Source organism: Puma concolor, chromosome A2, assembly GCF_028749965.1.
Source record: "Puma concolor isolate L17-30 chromosome A2, mPumCon1.1.hap2, whole genome shotgun sequence".
NCBI lineage: Eukaryota > Metazoa > Chordata > Mammalia > Carnivora > Felidae > Puma > Puma concolor.
In genome coordinates this window covers 159,637,060-159,662,267 of record NC_141668.1, presented here as the reverse complement: position 1 = coordinate 159,662,267, position 25,208 = coordinate 159,637,060, and the positions used below count along the sequence as shown (strand labels likewise).

General features: G+C 55.5%; 1 protein-coding gene and 1 long non-coding RNA gene across 15 annotated transcripts in view; one reads left to right on the top strand and one right to left on the bottom strand.

The window, feature by feature from the left end:
- The first annotated feature begins 1,809 nt into the window (after positions 1-1,809).
- LOC147583681 (uncharacterized) lies at positions 1,810-3,817 on the top strand. The gene is made up of 2 exons (XR_015248481.1): positions 1,810-2,317; positions 3,079-3,817. It is a non-coding gene; the product is annotated as an uncharacterized LOC147583681 (long non-coding RNA).
- A 902-nt stretch (positions 3,818-4,719) lies between these two features.
- EPS15L1 (epidermal growth factor receptor pathway substrate 15 like 1) overlaps positions 4,720-25,208 on the bottom strand; it is a 99,391-nt gene continuing 78,902 nt past the window's right edge. For 5 of the 14 annotated variants that reach the window (XM_086698745.1, XM_086698749.1, XM_086698746.1 and 2 more), the window contains 4 exons: positions 24,812-24,944; positions 22,624-22,671; positions 10,215-10,420; positions 4,720-5,281 (listed from right to left, as the gene is read on the bottom strand). In XM_086698745.1, coding sequence (XP_086554871.1) covers positions 5,135-5,281; positions 10,215-10,420; positions 22,624-22,671; positions 24,812-24,944 — 534 coding nt within the window. In that variant the 3' untranslated portion in view covers positions 4,720-5,134. Of the gene's footprint in view, positions 5,282-9,015; positions 9,909-10,018; positions 10,421-22,623; positions 22,672-24,811; positions 24,945-25,208 lie in introns of those variants that run through there. The other 9 variants (XM_086698754.1, XM_086698759.1, XM_086698748.1 and 6 more) reach the window with 8 other exon arrangements.

Sequence of the window (25,208 nt, the reverse complement as noted above, 5' to 3'; positions counted from 1 at the left end):
CAGTTTTGCAAGATGAAAAACTTCTAGAGAGCTATTGCACAACAACGCGAAGAGAGTCCACACTACTGAATCGTACAGTAAAAATCGTTGAGATGGTGCATTTTGTTAGGTGGGTTTTTTTTTTTTCTCCTTACCACAGTTGGTAACAAAAATAGATGACAAAACAACTACTGCTACTGTTCTTTCTGTGCTTTCTACCTTGAGCCTCTAGAATGTGCTGAGAACACTGCCATGGATTCTCACAACAGCCCTGGGAGATGATGTTATTCTCTCCGCTTTACAGAGGAGGAGAAACAGTCCCAAGGGATGGTGTGGGCTCCCCCGGGTCTATCGAGAGGGGAGCTGGGTTTACACAGAGCCTGTCCGACTCAAGGCTGTGTCCTTCCCAGCCCACCCATGGTCTCTTCACCCCTCAGGGTCTTCTCTGGTCTCCCTTAGGGGAAGAGAAGCCAGAAGACTCTTATCCTAGGATCTGGAACCGGAAAGGAATCGCAGGTCCGGTCTACCATGCTGTTCTCTTAGAACCAGGATCCCCACTTCCTTTAAAAAGTGTGTTTACGGCTGAACAATGGCCACATCTCATCTTGGGTCTTTTTTTGGCTCTCAGAATGGAAACTCTGCCCTTTGTCTCGAGCACAAAGAAACAATATTCACTGCAGGCCATTATCTGAAAAGCCCTTATGTTCTGGTCCCCAGAAAGGGTTCTCTACCCCCAGATTGAAGGTCAGTGTAGGAAGACCATTGCAAGGTCACAGAATTGCTCATTTATTAAACTGAGGCTTCTCATCAAATATTTTTTTTAATTTATAAGGTACATATTATAGTATTGATATATATCCTTGTCACAATATTTTGATATTGACATGTTATAGACTCTATATGGTATAATAGTATTATCATTATACATGAGAGTCTATTATAGGTCAGACTACTAATGTATACAATACTACTACAATTATATATAATAGTATGTGTAGTAAGTATTTATTTGAGAGAGACAGAGTTGGAGCAGGGAAGAGGGGCAGAGGGAGAGAGAGAGGGAGAGAGAGAGAAACTTAGGCAGGCTCCACATTGAGTGTGGGGCTCGAGCCCACAGCCCTGGATCATGAGCTGAACTGAAATCAAGAGTTGGACGCTCAACCAACTAAGACATCCAGGTGCCCATGTAGTAATTATATAATAGTGTATATACACACACACACACACACACACACACACACACACACACACACTAGTTATTTAAGCTAGCATTTCTCCCTTAGCTAGCAAATGGTTTTCAAGAGTGGAAAAATATCTTTTTCAATTTTTTTTAAGGCATGGAAAAATATTTTTATTGAAATACATTTGACATATAACATTGCGTAAATTTTTACAACACTGCGTAAATTTAAGGTGCACACGTTAATTTGATACACTTAGGTATTATAATACGATTTCCATTTAGCAAGAATTAGCACCTCTATTGCATTACATAATCATAATTCCTTTTTAGTGGCTGGAACAATTAAGCTCTAGTCTCTTCTTAGCATGTTTGGTGATCATAATACGATGTTGTTACCTATAGGTGCACAAAACGTTTTAAGTAAAGACGAGGCCACCAGGATGGTTTCCGTTTTCTTCTTTATTGTTACCTGAACTCCTAAAATATGTGTGCCTTTCTAGAGACTTGAATCATAATCTTAAGACTTTTAAAGCTAGAAAGGTCTTCGTCCGGTCCAGCCTCCTTGCCAAAGGAGGAAAGTGAGTCCCAGAGCGGTTAGGTAGCGTGTGCCCAAGGTCATGAAGCAGGAGCATACTGCTGCTGGAGAGCAAATCAAAGAGATATTTAAAAACCCACTAAACATAAACATGCAAGCCCATATCACGTAATTTCTCTGGAATAAGTCTGTGATAAGGATCACATTTCCCTTTATGTTTTTCCAACAACAGCTCATGATACAATTTGTACGGCTCCTGGTAACTTTTACTGGGGAAAATTTGGGGAAAAAAAAAAACAACAACAAAAGTACCATGTTTCAAAAGGAACCAGATCTGATAAGGCGGCAGAAATATTTACTCCATTATTTCAGGAGGCAGGTTCTTTGTTTCTCAGACGCTTCCTGTTTTAAAAATAGCTTTCCACAACTGTTCCAGGACTAGGATGTCCTTTTAAATGAAACGGGCTTTGAAGATGCAATTTCATTTCAGTGGCAGATAATCGGCCAGCCTTTTGCAGGAGGCGGCTCGGACCGGGTATCCTGGACCCTTGGGTGCCGGTCCCGCGGCAGCCGGGGCTGGGTGGCTGGACGGTGAGGAGGTGGGGAAGCAGCCAGCACAGGTGGGAGCCTGAACAGAGCGGGGCACCTGCTAAGGGGACAAAGGCTTCCAGCCATCGGGCGGCACATCAGTGATGTTGCGAAATCAAAGGTGCTGCCGTTCACATGCAGGATGTGATTGGATGGAGGGAGGGTATGACCCTTAGCTTTAGGCGTGATCGTGGCCTGGTGGCTGCGTGAGAAGGCGCCCACCTTTCTGAGCGACGCGTACTTGGATGGGGAAGGACGAAATGATGCCGTGACCGAACTGCCTTAAAGCCTGGCTGCAAAGGGATCGGACACCGGGCGACGCGTATGCGGGGGTTTACTGTGCTCTTCTCGCCGCTACTATGTTTGGAGATTCTCATAATAAATGCTTTCGAACTGGATACTCTGTGTTTTAGGAAAGGGTGTGCGTGTTCCCTGCCGAGGAAGAGGCAGAGCAAGCCCGCGGGAGCGGGGAGGGATCGGTGGATTGGAGGCTGATTTTGGGTGTCTGTGTAGGAGCATCCCTGAGTGTGGGGGGGAGGCTGGGGAGAAAGGAAATGGGACTTAAAACTGGCTCATAACCGTTTTTGGGGGGGCGGGGTGTCTGGGAACCTTTAACAACCAAATGAAAACATCATGGACACCCTCCACATAAACAAGAAAAATACACAAATGCAACCTCAGGGGTTCGAGGATTCCCTAAAGCCCATCGCACCTCCCTGGGTAAGAGCTCCTAATTCAGTGCACGGTCCTCCATTTCTAAGACGTAAAGAGACTCTTTCTGTGCCTTTTCTAGGTGCAGTGGATACGTAAAAAAGCAACGGGGCAAGAAGAAACAAACCTTTTCCAAGACTGGCAAAATGCTGAGCCACCGGCGCTTTGGGGCTTTGAGGCTCCGTGCAAATGACTACAAGACGCGGAGCCTCGGTTTTCCCACCAGGAAAATGCACGGTCGCCTTGCCTCGCCTGCCAGGTGGCTCTGAGGCTGAAACAAAATGATGGAAGCTGAATCATTGCAAACACGGAGAGGGGTTCACCTCATGCCCACGTGCAGAGCTGTGACCACCTTGGGGAGCAGTGACACGGTGACTGCCACCTGAGGGGAGGAAGCCTGAGGAATCGCCTCCAGCCACATTCTGGAAGCTGCCGGCTCTTCCAGAGAGGATGGGGGGCACGCCCCTCAGAGGTCAGGAAGCCCACAGGCTTCGTGCGAGGCCCCAGACCCACGTCACTGCCAAGGACAGAGAAGCCAGGCGGTCTCCTGGGCACCAGGGAATCCCACACCCTCCAGGACCCCGGGGGCCCCTCGTCCATAACCTGGAAAAGGGAGATTTAATTTCCCAATATTGGTTCATTAGTTCTAACAAATGTACCATTATGAGTACAAGAGGTTAAAAACAGGGGAATTTGTTAGGGGTTTATGGGAACCCCTCTGCATTATCTTTGTGATTTTTCTGCAAATCTGAAACTGGGTCTAAGAAGTAAAGTTTACTAAAGCGTAAGAACAAGCAAATAAATACGTCTGTTAGAATGATTCCCTGGAGGTGATAAAGCATGTGCATTGGGGGGCAGGGGGGCTGAGAAGCAGCAGGCAGGGGGGCGGGGGTGAGCGGCCCTGCCTTGGCTGGGGAAGGGGAGCAGGCAGAGACCTTGGCCCAGAGATACACAACGAACACCGAAAAGGAACTTTTCCAAAGAAGGGTCTTAGAATCTGACCCAGAAGGGGCCGGGGCTGGGTCCCCTGAGATTTCCCGGAATGCTTGATCCTGACATTCCCATCTCGTCCCCTCCCGAACCTGCGTGGTTTGGGGGTCAGAGGTTCTCTGCTGCATTTTCTCTGGATAAAGGCTCTTCCCAGGCTATGCTCAGGCCGCTCAGATTCGAAAGTTATTATCATCTTTATCTGAAAGAAGTTGGTGGGGGGTGGGGAGGGGGGGAGGAGGGAAAGGGGGGTCTCATCTCCCTGGGGACAGCGAGAAGCAAAGCAGGGGGCAGATCTGCAATATCTTCAGCAACTCCTGAGGTCGTCCTGTCAACAGTTACATCCAAGCTTCCGGAACGTTCTAGGGGAACACAGCTGCATCCTAGGGGAAAACTGTCCCATTTCCCGATTCTGACTACGGTTTCGGACTGCCCAGCGGCCTCGCCCCTGATGGAGACCAGGCCTCAGCGAATGGCACAGGGCTCTTTTTTTCAAATTGCGGGGCCTTGACGAAGGGCCGCCCCCTCTAGTGACAATGACCCTGGGGAGCCAGGGCGACCCTGAAAACGTCCCAAATTGGCTTTGTGGCCCTAGAAGCCACTCAAGCGCTTAGGATTCACACAGGAACCTTCCATCTGGTTTTCCGCCCACCGCGGGGGGCTGGTTTCCCTCTGGGATACCACGTGTGAACGTTAAAGCCAGGAAGATAACATTTCAATGAAAGGGAAAGAAAGATTGTGTTTTGTATTAAAATACTTTATATTAACCATTCGAACTGAATTTTATACAACGGATGCGGACACCGCCCAGATGTCTGTCTCAGAAGGGGGGGTCGGGGAGGCGTCGGGTGGGGGCGCCCCGGCGCCGGCGCGAGCAGGAGACGAAAGGCCGGGAGTCACGGTCCTGTGCTCCGGGCGGAGGGAGAACCGGGTGCCGCCGCTCAACAGGGACGTCACGGCGCAGGTGAGCCCCCCGAGCCCGAGGCCCTCTGACCCGCGAGTCCTTGGCGGAACAGTGGCGGCCACGCGTCACCACGTGAAACGGGGGCCACTGTGCGTGCGTGCGTGCGTACAGACAGACTGGAGCTTTCTCCTTTTGCACCAGCGCCCCCGCGGCCGTCCCGCCCGCGCCGGTGGCCGGGGCCGGGCGCCTAGGCGGCGGGCATGTCAGCCTTGCTGAGCGCGATGGCCAGCTCCAGGTCCTCCTGCTCCTGCCGCCGCAGCCGCGCCAGCCTCTCCTGCTCCGCCTTCTCGCTCTCCCGCTTGGCCCACGCGAGTTGCTGCTCCTCATTGCCAAACTGCAAAGGAAAATGGAGGTGGGGTTACTCGGCCCGGAAGCTGCGAGCCGCCACTTGGGGGTGGGGGGGGCGAGGAGGGTGCCTCCGGCGCGCGCTGTTGGGGTGCAGGAGAATGCAATGCTGGGGTGCGCTGGGGGGGGGGGGCGGGGGCCGCGTGGCGTGCACGTGAAAACCGGCAGAAGCCAAAGAAGCCCGTGCCTCGGTCGGGAGCGGGGAGGGGACACGCACGCCCCCCGGTCCTGACCCAGGGTCACATGCACTGAGAAACGGTCTGACCTGAACTGCCACCTGGGACCTCAGAGAAACTAGTCGCCCTGCCCGCAGGAAACCAAGGCAGGCAACGAGAGGCGTCAGTTTGGGGACACAGAGAGATTTCCTGCAACTCCCCGGGGTCGGAGTCTATGAGGCTTCAACGGGAGTGTGAAGGAGGAGCCTCCGCGTGGCCTCCTCTCGGGGCGTCTCTGAAAACGGCGGTGGAGCAGAGGTCTGAACCGAGGAGCTCAAACAGCGAACCCACAAGGCCCGGGCCTCGATGACGGGCCGATGACACCAGTGGGTGGAAGGTGCCGAGACTGGAGAGTTCTGGCAGGTGCATGGGGCTCTGGGCTTCACAAGTGCACAGACGACTGTCTTGAAACGCGGCATCTCTACCCCGGCCACGGTCCGGGGAGCTCTAGGCCTGCTAAGCGCCACTTTGTACTTGAACATTTACAGCAGCCAATCGGTCCAGGAGTTCTTGAGGTCCTTTTCCAAAAGTTTCAATTCAAAAAAAAATTTTTTTCAGCAGCAGAGGAAACCGTTCTGATACCAAGATGGGTGGTTTCAAACCAGTCAAGGCACCTTAGCTTTCTGGCAAGAAAAGCAAAGCTAGATCTCACACGCTCTTCCCGTGGCGTGGGTCGCTGGCTCCCCCCAAGACCCCCCGTCACATGCCCCAACGCAGACTCGGGGCCCTTCCCAGGTCTCTTCTCTGCACCCGCTCTGCCGGCTCTTCACTAAGTGCTGGACGACACCAAAGAAACAGGCAGGCCGGCCCTTGGAAAGGCGGCCCTCGGGAACAGGCATACAGACAATCCCAATCTGACACGGGCTTCGAGGAGGCCCATACAGACCTCAGGGGGAGCACTGGGGAAGGAAGCACAAAGAAATTCGCGGCCACCTCTTCACACACGTACTGAGCCTGAGTGGCAACTGGGGGGTGAGCTCGTCCGACAGGTGGGGACACGGAGGCCTGGGGACAGCAGGGAGCTCTGGCCCGCAGCGCGCTGGACTTTCTCTCTGGGTCTGGGTGGAGGCGGGGCAGGGGCGGTCAGCCACAGCTGAGGAGTTGGGGCTACAGGGCACCTTCGTGAGTGTGGCTTTTGCCGGGGTGGGGGGTTACCAGCCAACCCTGACGTTGCCAGAACAGAGCATGGGGTGGGAGGGGCTAGACTTCCAAGGGCTTGTGCACCAGAGGGGGGAGGGGCGGTGGAGGAAGCCTGGTCTGGACCACATGTGGCCTGGAGAAGGAGGTGGGACAGGAGAGGCAGCCTCCCTCCGTCTGGCCTTGGGAGTCAGGTGGGGACAAATGTGGGGTCAGCATGAAAAAGAGCCGTGCCAGGAAGAAAGGCTAAGTCTGACTTTCTCAAAGAAGCTACCCAGAAAAGCGTTCAGGGGGGTGATGAGTCTCCAGGTAGGACTCCCTGAAATCTGGTCCCCACCCCTGTTTCCACTGCCCGTCACAGAAAGCCCCCACCCCCGCACTCTGGGGAATTTTCCCATACCTCATCAGGAGAAAAACAAGGAAAAAACAACAAAATGCTGGCAGAAATGGCAGCATGGTTGACAGGGACCTTGTCCTCTGTCAGCTCAGAGGAGGGGGTGGGTGGGGGCTGACAGGCAACGGCCAGGGTGATCCAGCCACAGCCTGGAAGCAAGGCCAGGAGGGGTCAAGTATCAGCTGAGGCCACACGGCCACACCATGATTCCCGCCCAGCCCCAGAGTCTTAGGATGTCACCACAAAGCCTCCTGCTCAAGGGGTCTCCATTTTCAAATTAGATGTGCTGACAGGAACATTCCAGATGCCTTCAGAGCGGACTGGGTTGGGGCCAGCTTCAGGATTCTCTATGGAGACTCGAACCAAGCATATGGTTTGTGCGCACTTGAGAAGCAGGCTGGACCATCGTTTCCGAGAGAACACCGGAGGAAGAGGGTTCCTTGTGGCTCCCTCTGGGCCTCATGTCAGCAGAAAATTCTCTCCGTGTCCCAGCGGACCCCGGTCCTCTGACCTGCCCGCGTCGTCAAGGCCAGAACCTGGAGCACCTGTGGATGCGGCCGCCACTCCATCAACGGCAGCTGACTCCCGCTTCACCCCTGCGCCGTCCTGGAGCGGAGACAGTGGGGCACAGGTTGCTGCCCTCCCTCGACATCTCGAGGCGGACACTTAGCAGTTTTACTTCAGCAGCCTCTCGGCAGAAATCCGGGGTCCAGATGGCTCCGCACACAAGGCACCCAGGACCGTTCCTCCCCGGGGCCCGAGGCGTGTGACAGAGCCTGTACCGTGCCATGTGCAGGATGCCTGCAGCCACCTCCCACTGGCTCACTGCTGCCACCGTGAGAATCGCATCCAACTCAGTTGAGGGTGCACGGCGCACCGATCTGATAGCTGCTCTGCACTTCTGGAAAAATGAGCCATTTTGCTAACCTATAAATGCTACTTCCTAATAAACACATTTGCCTGAGACAGAAAGTCTTGTTTTGAAAGAAATCTTGGAGACGTTTCCCGTGAACAGCTCCAAGGACAAGTAACCCATTGATGGAAACTCAGGGCTCATAAATTAGAGGCTTCCAGAGTGGCAGAGCCAGGGCGCCAACGGGGGACGGCACGCACAGTGACATCGGCGTAACTGAGCTCCAGTGCGGACCCAGAGGCTTCTGCGCGGGGAACAGGGCGTCTCGGTGCCACTCTTAGAACATTCGAGCTGAAAGAGTCACGGTGCCAGTGACTGGGCAGGAAGAGACCTGTCAGCGTTTACTTGGGGAAGCTGAAATACACAAACCGGAGGAACCGACTCTGGCCCTGTTTTGAGTTGGCCCAGATCTTCAAGGTCCAGGGAACCAGAAACCAGTGGCCAATGGGCTGCATCCCTGGATGTCATGAAAACGCAAAGACATCCTGAGTGTCCCAAGGTGGGACAGGTTGACCATCTTGGGACTATAGTAGGACCGAAGGGGACAAACCAAACCAGTCAGGTGTCCTGCCTGCCTCTCCCCACACTCCATCCCAGCAGAGTGGCCAAATCCCACTGTCGGGTCATTTCCTTTGGAAAAACTGGGGCATCCAAAGCGGGAAAGGCGATTTCAAACAAAGAACAGCAGGGCTGCAAACTGGGTGGAACCTGATCCCCCACCTGGAAACGAGAATGATCAAATACCAGGGATGTTTCTGGAATGACCAAAAATGTTGGGCCAAATGACAGCTTGAAACCTCAGATTTTTTTTTTTTTAAATATCTTCCCCAAACCAGCCATCAGGTGGGGGGTGGGGGTCACAGAAACAGAACCATGCATTTCAGAAAGAGAACAGTCGTTTCTCCCAATTGCCAATCACATCTACTTACCCCTCTTCCCTACCCAAAAGAGAGTACCCGAATCATACGTGAACAGCTCTATTTTTCTCATCAGCGTTTAACATTTTTTTTTTCCCCACCAAAATACAAATGTGGTACTATTCAAGAAACTGTAGATAAAGCGGGTTTTGTTTTGGGCTTTTATTAATAATGTTGCCATTTGTATACATCCACAGTGTGCACTGGCTGTCAACAAAATTCAGCTAAGGGCAGTCGTAAAATATTTATAGGTCGCCGAGAGCCGAGAACGCGTCGGCATCTCGGGCGATTTCGGTAACGCCACAGGACGGCTAGCTGTGCACGAGGTGGATCTGAAGCGAATCAGGCACTCACTGGGCACCGACAGGGCAGAGCCTATGTTAGGACAGAGAGTCTGGGAGCAGGAGCGTCTATTAGGTCATGCGTCTCCACCCCTAGCCAGGAAACAAAAGTACTTTGCAAATTCGAATGAAGAAAACCTTTTCAAAAACAAACAGTGCGCGACAGACAGACCGTGAAACCAGTTCTGGGAAGACAACATCTGAAGCTCTCGGAGAACAAGATTCTCGGTACCCAGGAAGGTACTGAAAACAGCCTGGAGGGACAGCGTTTTACAACCTGGAATCTTTTCTTGCGCTCTGCTCCGAGAAACAAAGCCAGGCTTTCAGAAATCCCAGGATTAGCTTCTGAAAAGGCACTTAGCTTTGCTAACTGGCTCCGGGAGGGTTTTGGTTTTGGTTTAGTTTTGGCAAAGGGAAAGGGCGTCAGGGCAGTTGTTCTGGGCTGGACTTCTCTGTGCATTGTAGCTGGTAACTGAATTAAGCGCTGAAAAATCGAATGGCTCTTCCTTTGCGGGTCCTGCCTGGGTCCATCCGTCCTCACTAGCCGCTTCAAATGCACTGGGGCGGGCCCATCACAACTCTGGCAACGGAGACCCTTCTGGGGGCAGCGACACCCTAACGAAACTTCTGCCGTCTTGTTTTCAGACTTCGGAAGCGTGCGACACCTCAGCTGCCAAGAGTCCCTGAACACAACAGCCTCTGGGCGACAGAAATAACACAGAGTCTAACCAGGAAGGACAGAAACAGGCCTGTGTGGCCACCCCGCTGGAAGAAAGCATGCCCTTATCACAGAGTATCCAAACCGTAGCTCTTTTTTTTGTTTTATTGAGAAACTGTTTTTCTTACAGAAAGCAGTAGTACAGAATAAATAACACAAGTGAGAGCACTGAGGTACCGGGGGACATAAGCCAAGTTTGCCTTTGGAAAGAGACAAAAAAACAACCCCAAAGAAGCTGCAAGCGGAGGGTTGGGGGTGGGGGGTGGCGCAGAGGAAGCTCAACTTACAGAGGTGAAGTCTGCAAAGCCCAAGGAAGAGGCTTTAGAAGGTTTAGCTGAAGAGGAGGGAGCAAATGGATCTTTTCCACTAAACGGGTCCCCAAACCCCTTTTTATTTTGGAACGGGTCACTGCTGTCAGCCCCGAGTGGCTGGAATGGATCGGGGGGCTCGGGAAAGTCTGCAGAACCAAGCTGGCTTACAGGTGTACTTTTACCTGGAAAGTTTAGGAGAAAAAAGAAAAAAAAAAAGGGGGGGGGGAGAAAAAAAAAAGAAATACAAGTTACTGACCACGGACAGAACAGAGTCCTGACCGAGGAGGCCGGCACGCGCTCACGGAGACACCCTCTCCCTCTTTGGAAAGGGCTGGAATGCCGCTCAGTGGTGGGACAGATCCCAGGGAATCCTGGGTGGATCTCGCTTTATGCTCACCTTATCCCGGAGGCTTAACGGGTTTGCGGGCAAATACAAGAAAACCACTTCAGACAACCCCCTCCCTTCCCCGCCCCACACAGCTAAAATTTACTGTCTTTAACAAGCGAACTCGCAGGCATGTTTCAAAGTGACTCATTTTAGTGTGGCAACACATTTACTTATCACACGGAAAGTCATGGCTGAGCAGAAAAATACACTGTAAAACTTCTAGCAAAAAAAAGGGGGGGGGTATTTGCAATTAAAAGGGGGAATTGGTTTCACAACATGGTACAGAGTTAGCATTAGTTGTGAGGCTCACCAGACAAACCCCCTCTGCTATCCTGAGATTTAGATTTGTTTTCAGCTCCCACTTCTGCCCTTTGGTGCTGGTGGCTCCAACGGGCAGGATTTGGGCCTTTCTGGGTCCTTGCTGAGAGGGTGGCTCTAGGATGCCTGGGTCCTGGCAAGGCAGATCGCTACGGGATGAGTGTGGGATACACATGCTTAGAGTTAGAGACAACTGAGGCCCTGAGATCACGCTAGGGGCTGTGGCTTGAGGGCAGGCAGCTTCTCCTAACAAGTCCTGCCAGCGTGCTAGAATATTCCACTAGGAACCAGGGGCCTCCCCAGGCCTGCCTAGCAACACTTGATGAGCCTCCAGGATCTGCCCATTTTGTAGGCCGGGTCCCTGCCTGACGCCACTCCTTTGCCCGATGGCAGGCCAGGGCGGTCGGGGCACCCAGAGTGAGGTGTTTAATTCAGTCCAAGCAGGTCTGCGTCCAAGCCCCAGGCTAGAGACTAGAGAGCACTTAACATAATTCCAACTTGTCAATCCAGCTGTTTACGTTTACTCTTGCAATTTCAAAACTAATGTGCACGAAGAACCTAAAAGCCAAGGGCCACATTGCACATATGACCTGGGACATCTAGCTGCACATCCAGAAGATGCCTCCAGCCCCGAGTGGCATCTCAGGTGCCCCCATGCAGCACCTGAGCCTGGGACACCTGCCTTCCTCACTCAGCCAGCCTCTGCCACATCACCTGCCAGCTAGAGACACCGCCCACCCGTCCATCTTCAGGCCCAGCTCTCAAAACCATCCTCTCCATGCTGCTGCTCACATTTCTAAAGGCCCTGAGGTGTCCCTAAGAGCTCTGGGGCCACGGCCTGCCTCTGCTTCTTTTAGTGTCAAGACCTCACCAAGGACAAGCACCTCAGCCCCAGCTGGCCGGTTTCCTACGTGTGAAGCGGGAATAAAGAGGCAGGGGTCAGATGAGATGGCTGAGGCGTGGTGCCCCTAGGAGCAGTGGGGTCTGGCCCCCCACCCCCGAGGCCACCTTGGCATCCTGCACCGCAGTGGGTTCTGCCCTTCTCGGTCACACCGCCTGCCCCAGGCAGTACCAGTAGGACTCAGGTGGACCAAGAAGCGGGGAGGGGGCAGGCCGGCGCATCAGCCCACCTCTCCCAGTGGCCTCAAATCAATTCATAGGCAGACGCAGGGCCCGATGGTGGGCGGGCCCTATGAGCTAGAAGAAGGAGCCCCCACAGAAAGCCTTTGCCAAAGCCCCGGGTGTGCCACACTGGCATGGGTTACGGGACCGGATGGGTCACTCCCCAGAAGGGTAGTGCAGAGTCCGTGCAGCAGGAATTAGGACCTCCCTCTCCCATAGCAAGTGACTTGCCAGAGAGAAGGCCTGGGGGAGCCCCCCCCCCACATTCTATACTGGCTGCGACTCTACCGCTGGGGGCTCCTCCCCCGTCCACGACAGAGCCCAGATCTTCAAGCTGTCCCTCCGGCACCAAGTGCTGCTGCGGGTGCCATCCCCCCTGACATCAGCTCTCCCACCTCCTCCTCCTCCTCCTCCTCCTGGACCTCCGCGCCACAGGGCTGCAGGGAGCAGGGTGTTCTGGGTGCTCGCCACAGCTCCCTGGCTTGTCCCACTGGCCTCGAAGAACCACCCCCCCAACACAGCCGCCGTGCACAGCCGGCCTACTCCCTGCTCTGAAGGATGAGCCAACGGGTGAGTCAAGGCCTCCCTGGTCCCCAGACTAGGGGGAGAGGAGACAGCTGTCAGGTGAGGCCGGCCCAGCCACTTGCAAACTCCAGGCTGTCCACCTGAGAACAGTGGGGGGCAGACATACTCCAGGGGCACTCCAAGCGGGAGGAAGGGTGGGCATGCCCACACCACCCGGAGATGCCCTATTTCTCTTTGCAGCTACCGCCCCGAGCAAGCAGCTCTCCTCTCTCCTGGGTCCCTGGGAACCGCTCACCTCACTGGTCGCTCCCCCTCCCAGCTTCCTGCCCCATAGGCCATCCTCATCCAGCAAAACGGCTTTTTAACGGCTTTTTAACATCTAGCCGATCCCGATCCCGCTGCTGAGATCTCCCAAAGGCTCGCTCGCTGCTGCTCTAGGAATATGCACCAGCCCCGCCCAGCTGAGTCCTTTGTGCCTGCTGTCCCCAGGCCTGGGAAACCAACCCTTCCTCTCGCAGAGCCAGAGGCTGACCCTCCCCACTTCTGGCCAAGATGCCTCCCCGTCTCCCGTTCTGCGGCCCCTGTTACCTTCTGTCATTACATCACGTGTGTATTTTTGCTCTCTCTCAACACAACATAAGCTCCCTGGGGCTAGGGCCCCGCCGTCCGCTGCTGTGTCCTGATGCTATCGTAGGGCCTGATGCTTTACACCCTCGCTGAACGGAGCTTTCTTCCTTACAGGTCCCGCTGTACCCCCAGCCCCACCCCGGGCCTATGCTTCTCCCATCGCGCGGTGACTCCCGAAGGCCCTGCAACCCATGCCAAAGTCTCCCCAACCGCATTGCCTGCCACCCCTCCAGGGCTCGAGTGGCACCTCCTTTCCTGGGAACCCCCCCCAACGCGGGGTTTTTTTCTGGCTGGTCCCTCTGCCCAGGATGCACTCCCGACTCAGTTGCTACTGTCCTCTCGGGGGAACTCCTGTGCCCTGTGCTCAACTCTTCCAGCCCAGCCCCGGGGCAGGCCAGACCTACCCCTGGGGGACGGGGGGTAGCACAGCAGCCACCCCTCGACCCTGTCCTCAGCCTTAGTCTCCTACTCCATGAAAAGGGGTTGTTACGGGCCGAACTGCATCCCCCACAAGTTCGTTATATTGTGCCCACCCCCAGCACCTAAGAACGTGACTGTATTTGGAGACGGGGTCTTGGAAGAGGTGATTACACTAAAATGAGGTCCTGCGGGGGGGGCCCTTGTCCCATACGGGTGACTTTATAAGAAAAGGGGATTAGGACACACACGTCCACAGAGAGAAGATGATGTGACATGAAGACACGAGGAGAGGATCACCAGCTACCAGCCAAGGAGAGCGGCCTCAGAAGGAACCAGCCAAGCCTTTCGGCACCTTGACCTTAGACCCCCAGCCCCCAGGGCCGTGGGACAGTGGTACATTTCCGTTAGGCCGCCCAGCCTGTGGTCCTGCTACGGCAGCCCGAACACACTCACGTGGGGGTCGTGAGGGGCCCACCCCGCGTGGCTGCCAGAGCAGTGACCAAGAGGAGGGATCCACCCACGACAGGGCTACCTGCTTCTGTAAACCAAGCTTTTCAGGTATGCCAGTGCCAACACGCTGTGCCGACTCAATCCTGTGTCCTCTGTGGCTGCTAGGATAACGTGAGGCCTGCGGGGGATGAACACTGACTCTCTGGCCTTTCACGGGAAAAGCACACCCGCCCCTGATGTGGAGCGGGCACGGAGCTCGGACAGCAAGCAGGCGGTAAGCACTCACTTCTTCCTGCCGTGCGATCAGGCCCTTCTGGGAGACTGGAGCCCCCCGGGGCCCCCACAAGAAAACCGAGGACCCTTGGCTGCAGCTCTCTGCTCTGATGCAGCCACTCAGAAGCCCTGTGTGCAGCACGGTGGCACCTGCAGCCTCCGGACAAGGGCACCTTCGCCTTGGACCGCTTCACAGGCACCCGCCCATCACCCCCTCCTCAAGCCCTCCTTTCCCAGCGTGGAGCACAAGCCAGGGGCCGCCCCCGAGAGAAGACGCACAGCCCCAGAAGATCCCCCTGTGGAGTGTACCAGGAGGCAGACTCCACCTCGCCTTCCAAAGCCCGTGCAGCAGCAGCAGCCGAGGCCTGAGCGTGGGGAGACACACGTGCTCCTGAGTGAAGCCCGCTCCGGGGGCTCCTGGACACCAGGAAGACTGGCCCTCATGTACACACTGACCCAGTATATGCAAGGACCCCTAAGGACACAGGCAGGGGTGCCCTGGGGGACAGCATCCTGAGGGTTGGGGACACAGGCTCAGGTTGCATGAGGACGGGATGCTAACCCAGTATGCATGGTCCTCGTGGCATGACCACTCCCAGCCTCTTTCCCCTTGCCACTTCCACTGTCCTAACCACCTGTACCGTCCGTCCTGCCCAGCCAGTCTCTCTTGCCTCGCCCTTCCCCGGCAGACCCCTCCCTCAGGGCTCACTCCTCCCCTGCGGGGTCTCCAACTGCCTTGTCCCCCTCCCGTGGCACCGATCCTTCCTGGTGTAGCCCCCAGCACACGAGGGTCAGTTCCTCCCAGGTGGGGCTCGGCAACTGCTGGTACAAGCAAATACCGCTCCCTGGCCCTGGTGGGGGTCCTCGTGGGCCCGGGGCTGCCATACAAGAGCCACAGGACTGTCCTGAGGGACCTGAGGCCCTTTCGGGAAGCCCCGCTGGGGAGCTAGAAAAGAGTTCTGGCTTCCCTCCTCTGCAAGAGAGACCAATATTCACTGGTGCCCTCGTGGGCTGATTTTTTTCAAGTCAAAAACTAAAATGACAATGGACCAAAGAAGAAGATTCTAATACAGGAAAAAGTAGAGAGTTGCTGAGGACAGGCTGGAAATGCCAGGGCACAGCACAGCCAAGTGGCCAGCTGCTTGACTTCCTGGAGCATTTCTTGCAGGGTCTGGTCCCAAGGGCAGACAGCGGAGTGGGCATAAAGGGGTCAGCTGACCCCAGCCCGGCCCCAAGCGCGAGGAGCACAACGGTCCGAACGTTCAAAGGCAGCGCCTACTCTGTGCTCTTTCCTTCTTTTAAATTGGGAACATCTCCCCACCCTGGTTCGGGTTTGTTGTGGTTTTTAAATTGCTTTTGGGGGTGGTGGTTCAGAATCCAGCCCACTAGGATTTCAAGCTGAGGTTTCTGACAAGCAAAGAGGTGATCGGGGAGATGAAAAGTGTCGTTCACATCAAAACTGCTGGGGCCTGGTCTTGCTCCGTTGCTGAAACCGTTGTTATTTAGAAATCATGACTGCGTTAATATGAAACCAGGGCACATCAACTGCTCTTGATTTCAGAGGGGAAAAAAAAAAAAAGAAACAAAACGGTTTTTTCTCGGTTGTCTGTTTTTGTGCTTGGGTGCAGAGGCTGAATTATTGGACCCGACACGTGCAAAATCGGTGGCGACTCTGGCTTGGCCTGACACCGTGCTGGCGACCAGAGGCTTTCTGCAAAGAAACGCACACCGTGACTGCCCTCGGTCCAAACTTCCTACTCTGCACCCCCATTTATTTTTAGCAGCTGCACTTTTCAAACATTCTGGGTGTAGTTCCTGCTTTTACATAACCACTTCTGCTAACGCCTTAATCGTTTTTCCGATTTTCTGAGGTGTAGTTTATCTCGAACGTGACAAAGTCATTCTAAGCTGCCTCCGTGCCCCTGAGCCAAGTCACTGCCCGTTTTCTGCCTTTTCCACGACTCCAGGTGCCACAAGGAAGGAAAGATGCTGACTAGAACACGGTGCAGGGGAGGCAACGGCAATCATTTTTTAGGAAGGGCTGGAAAAGAAACTAACCAGGGTGACTCCCGACACATGCCATTTGGGAGGCGTGGGGTCACCGCTCCTAGAGGGCTGCGCGGGGCACCGCCTGACCCCTTGGCGGAGGGAAGGTGGTGAGCGAGGAGGCACCAAGCGACGACCCCCCGGGGGCTGGGAGCTGCAGGCATGTCGCCCACGGTGACTCTCCAATCCTCAGAGGAGTCCTCATTAACAGAGGAGTGCAAGATTGAAGAAAAGGCAAAGTAGGGCTTATTTCAAACCGCAACAGTTTCAACAGCTACCCAAGCGGTGCACCGAAACCGCACACAGGACTGCCTTCGGCAAAAACAATACGAGCCCGATGGTTTACCACAGTGTGTGCTGTTAAAAAAAAAAAAAAAAAAACCAGTGGCCGGCTCCACCCTGGTAGAAATTTCTTTAATTCTCCTATTTAACTTTTCAAGGCCGTGTGTGCCCTCCCCTTGCCCCCCGAACCCTGGGCACCCGGGATCGGGGAAGCGGCCGGGCCCCGGGCAGGCGCCCCTGAGTCTCTGACATCAGGACTGCCCCCTTGTCACACCTTTCCCAATGCGCTTTTCAGGAAACCGCTGCCCGGGAAGGGTCCGCAAGAGCCCGGCCCGCCAATGGGAAAAATGACGGGCTTACAAACACAGAAAACCGGGAATGCTCAAAACTCTTGATGGGAGGTAGATTCCCTTATTTGAAAGTCTTTACTTAGGAGGAGAGGAAGAGGTTTTGGGTGATTGAGGGTCTCGATGAACCTGAAGGGTAAAAATATCAAAAATGCACCGAAGTGTGAGTGCATTTTTCATCCCAACTGGACATTTGCTGGGCTCTATTTGTAAGATTCGAGGCCACAGCTGGAAAATGCAACTACGTTTCTAGAGCTGAGAGATAAATACAAAAACAAGAAAACACAACAACAAAAAAAAAAAAAAGAAAGAAAGAAAGAAAAGAAAAGAAAGAAAAAAACAAAGGTTTGTGGTCAGGACAGCTGCCCCACCTTAGCTATTACCCTACACAACACAGGACGTTCACACAACTGCCATTTATGCCAACACGGGACACGTCCACACAGCTGCCCCTCACCCTATACAACAGGGGACCCTCAGGCGACTGCCCCTCACCCTCCACGGCACGGGCACCCACCCAATCGCCATGCTTCTGACTGTCACACCACAAGGGAGGACTGTGGCTGGGGAGGGGGCACTCTTGGCTTCTCCCTTCCCGCCACCCCCCCCCCCACCCTCAGCAAAACAGCTTCACCGGGGGCAGTGGGGAGAAAGGGAGACAAAAAGCAGCCCGTGCAGAGCACAAGGCTTCAAATTCATAATCCCTCGGGAACCTTTGACTGAAAGAGACTGCTTTTCAACCAACACACTTCAGCGTTTTCCTCCGGCCCCCACCTATCTGGAGGGACATGGGGGAGGCGAGGGAGGGAAGAAACCCACTTCTCCAACCGCGGCGCTCGGGACCAACTAACGGCTTGCAAGCGAGGAGCCCTGCAGATGCCAGCCGTGCTCGCTCTCACTGATGCACATGTGAGAGAAGGCAAACCCCGCAGATCAAAGCCGTGCCAAGTAGCACAGCCCCGGCAGATAAAATCTGAGGTCCCCACCATCACAGCGTTGAGATTTTCCACTAAAAATATTTACTGAATTTTAAGAAAAATCTGCCTAATGCATTGAGGGGAACAGGATGAGGTTTGGTACTGAATTGTTGAGAAAAGCTGAACAAATATTTACTATTATCCACCAGGCATCTCCACAACAGATATGTTTTTCAGCCTCTACGGTGTCTGGGGTGGTCAAAGGTCATGGAATTGAGCTGGGTGACGAGCCCCGTGGATGTGGGGTCAACCCGCCATCAGAAGAGAGAGGAGAAAAGGGGGAAGGAAAGTGGCCACACTCTTTGGGTCCTCAAGACACACGTATCACTGAGAGAGAGGATTTTCAAGAAGTTTCAACAAAAGGCTCCCGACAGGGGCTACTTTAGTTCTGTGCCAAACCATGGAGAGGAGTTCGCGACTTACAAGTCAACTTACCAATCTGTCAAATTACAGATCAGTCTTTACAACAAAAACAATACAGACTGCAGGTTTCATAGTTCTGCTTTTGCAAAAATCACATTTGTTCTTTGAATTTTGCCTTCGACACACTCTGCTGGAACAGCCCCGTGCGCCGACCCGTGCCAACCTCTCCCAGGGGCTCAGGGCGCCCTGGCAGGGGATGGGGAGACGCTCGTGGCTACGCAGCAGCCAGAAGGGGGGGAGCCCTGGGTCTGTGCCACTGGGCCGAGGTGGCCCAGCCTCTGTTCGTCCCTACAGAGGAGCTCCAAAGCTGCCAAATCGCTACCTCGGCACGGGCAGAAAGGCGTCGTGCCCACATTTAACAAAATCACAAGTGTTATAGGCGGGTCTGAAAGACGGTTAGAAAGCGTGCGTGCACTGGAGGTGCACAGCCCCCCAGGAGCTCCCTCCTACTGTGGGGGCAGCTTGGAAGGAGTGAGTCCAGTCTTAGCAGAACAGGGAACCCCCCACTCTTGCTCTCTGTATGGCCAGACTCCCCCCTGCCCCACACGCACATGCTGTTTTTCAGCTGACAAAGGCAAAGGCAAAGGAATGACTCGGTGCTTTGAATCGAGAAATGAGGGGATGTGGGACCGTGGAGAAGTAGGGGCCACACCGGGCACACCTTCCTAGGCTCCTTCACCTCGCTCTAAGTGGAACCAAGGGGTTGGGGGAAGCCTGGCAGCAGGCACACGAAGCCCTCAAGATGGCTGGGAAGGGGGCGGGGAACCAGGGGCGGGGCAGTGGCTCCTATCCATTCACACCCACGGTCGGTGGCAGGATGGGCAGGGGGTCCAGGCTCCCTAAGCCCACACCCCACCCTGAGGCCCCACAGCCCCCCAGGAACTCGGATTCCTCTGCTCCGGGACCCCACGCCACTGAGCTACAGATGACAACTGTGTCACTCAACTCCCACTCAATCTTCCCTCCGGGGTGCAGGAGGGTGGGCGTGTGCTAAGATAGGCAAATGCTTCTATTTTCAAACTCAGCCGACTTTGCAGAGCAGAAATGCACCCCAGAGAACAGTCCATCTCCAGGCATTTCTCAAGGAAGAGGCTGAGAGGAAAAGGGCGTTTCTCTGTCTGCGGGGAGCAGGGTCTGCTGGCGAGCGCGTGCTGCCAGGGCGTCACCCCCAGCCCTGACACAGATGCTCGTCCCCCCCCCCCGCCCCCGCCCCCCAGCTGGCGGGGACGGCGAGCGGGAAAGGAGGGCTCCACCAGGCTGGGCGCCCGCGGCTCCGCTGCGGCACCCCGACCCAGGCTGGCCGGCAAGTGCCAGAATTTTCCAGGCTTCTTGAGATGGCGGCGAACCGCTCTTGTCCCATTCTAGAACTTCGCTTGTACCCACCGAATTATCTCTTTGAAATCATCGTGGGAACGGAATTAAAGTAGTTAGGTTCAAGGTTGAGGTGCTAACCGCACGGCTCAACTGGAGAAGCCATTTTAAAAGTGGATCTTGAGCGACAAACAAGAGGTCCAGGACCTACACGGGCGAAGGACGGCCACCCCGGTTTCAGCCTCAGCCTGGCCTGTCAGAGCAGGTGGAGAGCCGAGCGTGCACACGGGCTGGTGCCGTGGAGGAACTCGGGGCTTCCTCCACGACCGAGTCCCGTGGGCGGCTCACCCGGGACGGGCAGGGTGACCGCCCAGTGAGCGGGCTGGCCTGTGGGTGGGCAGCAGCGAGAACCGGCCAAAGCAAGAAGCCGCAGTCACCCTGCGTGGCGTCCACACACAGCTGTGGGAGGAGACTCCCGTTCCAGGGGGGAAAGGACTGCTTTTTTGTTTTGTTTTGTTTTTTAATCATTTGACTCAAACAGGACTCAGATTAAATGCGATTTCATTTTCCCTGTGTCGGTTGGCGAATTGAGGGCAGGTGGGAGGGGACCAAAAAAGGCAACCTGGGCACGTGCATGGCTTTATTGTGGAGGTGAAAAGGTCATTAGCAGTAATAAAAGGCTAATTAAATTGCGGAGAGGTTAAAGGTGACTTGGGGGCACCGCAGGGGCCGGGCAGGGCGCAGGGCTGCACTTGCAGGAAGTGGGGAGGGTGGGGCCGAGGGCAGGATCCCGCTATCTGTCGCTGGGGTGCGGAGGCCCAATCACTGACACCCACACAGCCATTTCCTGCCCTTGAAAAAAAATCTGTTTCTCCCTTTGCAAATCAACAACTTTTACCTAGAAACTCTTCAGCGGTGAGTTCTGACTGATCTCGGTCTCTGATCCGTTGCAGAAAATACACCATTGTTTACCTGGGGGAGGTGTGCGAGCACCAGCTTTAACTGACAGGTTTCAGAGGCTGCGAGCGGGGTCTGTTTTGCATCTGCCTGGAAGAAACCAATTCTCTCTACCAAGAACAGGCACCTGCTGCTTACTGAATACCTTGACAGACCTTTCTAGAAAAGAGCTCTGAGCACAGAGAACTCAGTGTGGACCCTGGAGCTCCAGGTGTCCCAGAGGGTGATTCTCAGTGGCCCGGAGGGCACGCTTTCTGGCTCGGGTCAAGACAGAACTGCATCTTTAGCAGCGAAAGCCGATGGCCAGCCGTGGGCTGCTCCAGTCACATGTACATGACACCAGAACTCTTTCACAGGGAACCTCGGTGAGGCTCCCAGGTGGCCGGTCTCCCACCGTGATCGCAACAGGCTGACACTTAAATACGCGAGTTTACTGCACGTCAAACCTCAGTGGAGCTTTGAAGAACAAACAAAAACAACTCCCACAGAAGGTGAACGCTGCAAGATATGGCATGCGAGAGACGGTACCCAAAAGACCATGCGTGACTCAGACCCAAACGTGCACCCCGTCCCGCACAAGCGACAAGAGCTGAGCTTCGCCAGAGAGGATCCTGGAGCCCTCTTTGAAGTTCAGCTACCCATGCTCTCTTTCAACTGCAAAGGTTTCTGCCAAACTGCAATCTCGTGGGGGAGAGGGTCCCTTGGTAACTCCCGGCGTGCACATGGCTGCCTCGGGCCCAGCTTCTGTCCGCCTCTGGGAAAGGAGCCTGTGGAAGAGGACCTGTGTCCTGGTCCCGGGACCCTGGGGAGGGGATGGGGACACACATCACACACATCACAGCGAGGGTCATCACCGTGCAGGGCACTTTCTCCACACGGCCCCTGCTTGGCCAGAGTCGGTCCCATGTTCAGTCAGGGAAACCGAGGCTTGATGAGGAGCAGGCGCTCGCCCAGAGCCCCTCAAGGAGATGGCACAGCCAGAATGTGACCCTTCGCCCTTGCGCCAATGTCCAGAAACACGGACTGAGCCTGACCTACCATCCTGGATTCTAGTGGCCTCACATATCAGAGCCACCTCCAGGTGCAGAGACCTGGCAGAGTTCTAGAACCTACTACGGACGAGCCGTGCCTTCGTGTTGGTTTCTGTGAGTGCAGGCATGAAGCCGTGAGTTTTGGTTTGTGGAAAAAACCGTTCTCGCCAGGCAGTCTGGATCGTCCACTTGGGATCTCCATGGAGCAGGGCTCCCTCACCAGGACCACAGGGCCTCCAGCAGCCGGGTACCCACTTCACCTTGCCCCCAGGGTGGGACCACAGTGGGGCCTTCCGCAAGCTGGGAAGGCCCTTGAGTGTGACCATGTGGTGTTCCCAGGTGGCAGTGGCCACCTCAGATGCCGGCCGGGTGGCCTTTCCACACGGCAAAAGGCCCGGTCAGTGAGAAGAGCGGAGAAGCACATTCTGTTCCCTCACTTTCAAAAGGTTGGCCTTCATTTTCTTAAAAAACAAAAACAAAAACAGAAAAACAACAAAATTTGGACATCTCCCTGGCTGCTGCCTGTTGTAAGCAGCCATGAAAACACGAGTCGTGCCCTCTGTCCTCATAACAAACACTTTGAGCAGGACTGGCTCCAGACTCGTCCACTGACCTGTCCTGCTAATAACCAGCTAACCCCCGACTGCTCCGGGGCTTACGCAGTCTCGCTCTGTGCAGTGTGGACGTGGAGGGGTGGTGTCAGGGTGCACATCCCCCCCCCCCACCCCAGATGCAATCATTAAAGTGTCAACTGCTCGGTTCAGATGTCATGCGTGGGGTGCATCTACACAGCCGGCAACTTCCGTGTTGTTAGAGGTTAGTACGAAATCGCAGCTGAGCCACCGCTGGAATCGCTCAAACGACAACGCTCACACGGCGTGTACCTACCACCCAGCAGTGTGTACAGCACAGAGTTTTTCTGATCAGCCACTGCTTCTAGGTAAGAGAATCAGACGAGAGACATTTAGACCTCAACGCAGGTACGTCACGGCCGTTACAGATCAAACACCGCGCACGCATTGCCAATCTCCAGAGCACTCTGAACCTCATTCCAACTGTTGACAGGGATGGAGAGGCCCAGGGGGGGCAGGTCGCTGGGTCCAGGGCTGGCCCTGCTGCCACTTTGCTGGGTGACAGTGGGTGGCCCACGTGACCTCTCTCACTTCCCTTTCCTCTTCTGAGAAACGACCATCATGGTGCCCGTCCTCTCTTGGAGGTCTTGCTAGGTAAGCTGGCTAGGGAACAGACCCATAAGTGCTCCCTGAGGGTCTATGGACATGAACAGGATATTTGGGGCACCAGCACCTCACCGGCCACGGCAGAGCAAGGGTACGGTGGCCCAAAGCCAAGAGCAAAGCAGCCTGAGACTCCCCAGAATACAGGCCCAAACCTCTCCCAAATGCGGATGGCTTCTCTGCTTTCTAAGTCCGCGGTGCGCTACAAGCAGAAGCCCAAACGGGGCGCGGAGGCTTTGCAGAGGGTGACACGAGGGGGAAGGGGACAGTGAAGAGCAAATTTAAACGCAGATCCGGCACTGGTTCAAGTAAGGGGAGGAGGCGGAAATAAGAGTTTCCAAGAAACCCTGAGCGTGAAGTTCTGGAGCATCTCCTTGAGGCCCGACACCTCCTGCACTGTCCCGTGTACGAGCCCGTGTGTGCGTGAGAACGTGACGTGTGCAACGCACATGCAGGTGCGTGGGAGCACTGTGTGAGAACACATACAGGTGAGGGTGCACGGGAACGTGTGCATGTGTGCACACGCGTCTGCACGTGTGAGCAGCACGTGAGCATGTGAGCACGCACATAGGCACATAAGCGTGAACCCATGCGTGGGCGGGGCGTATGCAGGCGTGTGCACGCATGCTGTGGCTCCCTTTTTTCAGGTGGAGCACGGAGGCCTGATGACTTTCCATCAGGAGACTGCCAGGGTCCCCGTAGAGCCGCCCTGCAGGCGGGGCTCCCGTCCTCCTGAAAGCAAGCCGTAGCTCGCTCAGGTGATATGACAGGGCAGGCGGCCTCTTAAAAATAACTTCCCCTCCATTCACCTCTGCTAAGAGGAGGACTTTGACGGGTGGACCTTGTGTGGGATGACTGGAGGGCCTGGGACCAATGACCAGCTGCAACTAGAGAGTTCCACGGGCCGCCGAGTGGAGCCCCAGGTGGACTGAAGGGCAGAAGCTAGCTCAGGCAGGACCAAGTTTCGAGGGAGCGTGTGGGTCTCCTATGGCCACCCACTCAGGACAGCGTCGCGGAGGCTGCCTGAAGCCAGGGCAGCAAGAAAACAGTAAGCAGGGGTGGAGGAAGGGGCTAGGAAATTGCAGTGAATCCCTCTGCCACTCGAAACAACAGCTTTCTCCTTTCGAGTCCAGCAACCTGGCCTGTCAGCCTGTGGCCATCATATGAGACAGAGTCCCCACACAAGCTCTGAGTCCTCAGCCTCCTCAGGGGGACACCTGGGCCCTCTCCTGAGAGTGGGGCCCTAGGGGCAGGACCGAGAGAGAGATCAGCAGCACCAGCCACAGCCAGGACGGGCCAGGTCTACAGGAAGCCCCCTGCTTAGAGCTTTTCGGGAGCGACACCGGGCGGGAGCCAAGCAGAAGGGAGCCCAGAGCCACCTGCCTCCTCCTGCATCAAGCACGGCCAAAAGGACCCCCACCCCAAACCCTACGCCGAGTCCTTAACCAGCAGGGAGGCACTGGATCGAGGGGGAGGCCTCAGCCAACTTGGAAAACAGCTCGGGTGGGAGGGGAAGCCAGAGGGGCCACCAGATCTTGACCACACACGCCACCACAAGGGCTGAGCCCTGGGCCTTCTGGAGACCACCCCGGAGGCCCACACTGAGCCTGGAGCCCAGGGGCCCCCAGGACAGGGTGAGGGTGGGTGGGGTGGGAGGCGTGCTCCAGGCACACACTGTGCACAGACCCAGGCCTAAGCGGTAGGGAGACCCTCTTGTGCCAAGTGTGGGGCCCCCGACATCTGCTCCACTCTGGTCTGGTGAACAGAGAAGCCCCTGGTCCCCCTACCGCCGCCGGCCTGCGACGGGGGGCGGGCGCTGCGAGAGAAGAAAGCGTACTGACCGCTGGGCGGTTTAGGCCGCGGAGGAGCAGGTTTCTTCGGAGGCAGAGCGGGAGTGTCCTGTTTACTTTTAAAGGGGTCATCTGGGAATCCTGCCCCTCCAAAGGAGGAGGTGAAAGGACCAGAAGTTGGGGGCTGTAAGAGAGGACACGAAAGAGAGGCAAAAATAATCGTTAAAACGGAGGCAATGGATGTCCATTCAGCCAACGCTCACGTACCGAGAGCCTCGGCGAGGCCCCCAACCCTCCGGGGCTCTGCGGCACGGCCCCACGGGGACCCGGGTCTCTCCCAAGACCCCTGCTTTCCTCCACCCTCAACAGCCAGGGTCCTCTGGCCTGTGAGGGGCAAGCCAGCGAACAGAGAGCAGGCAAGAGCTGCCCTGTGCCTTGATGGGCTGAT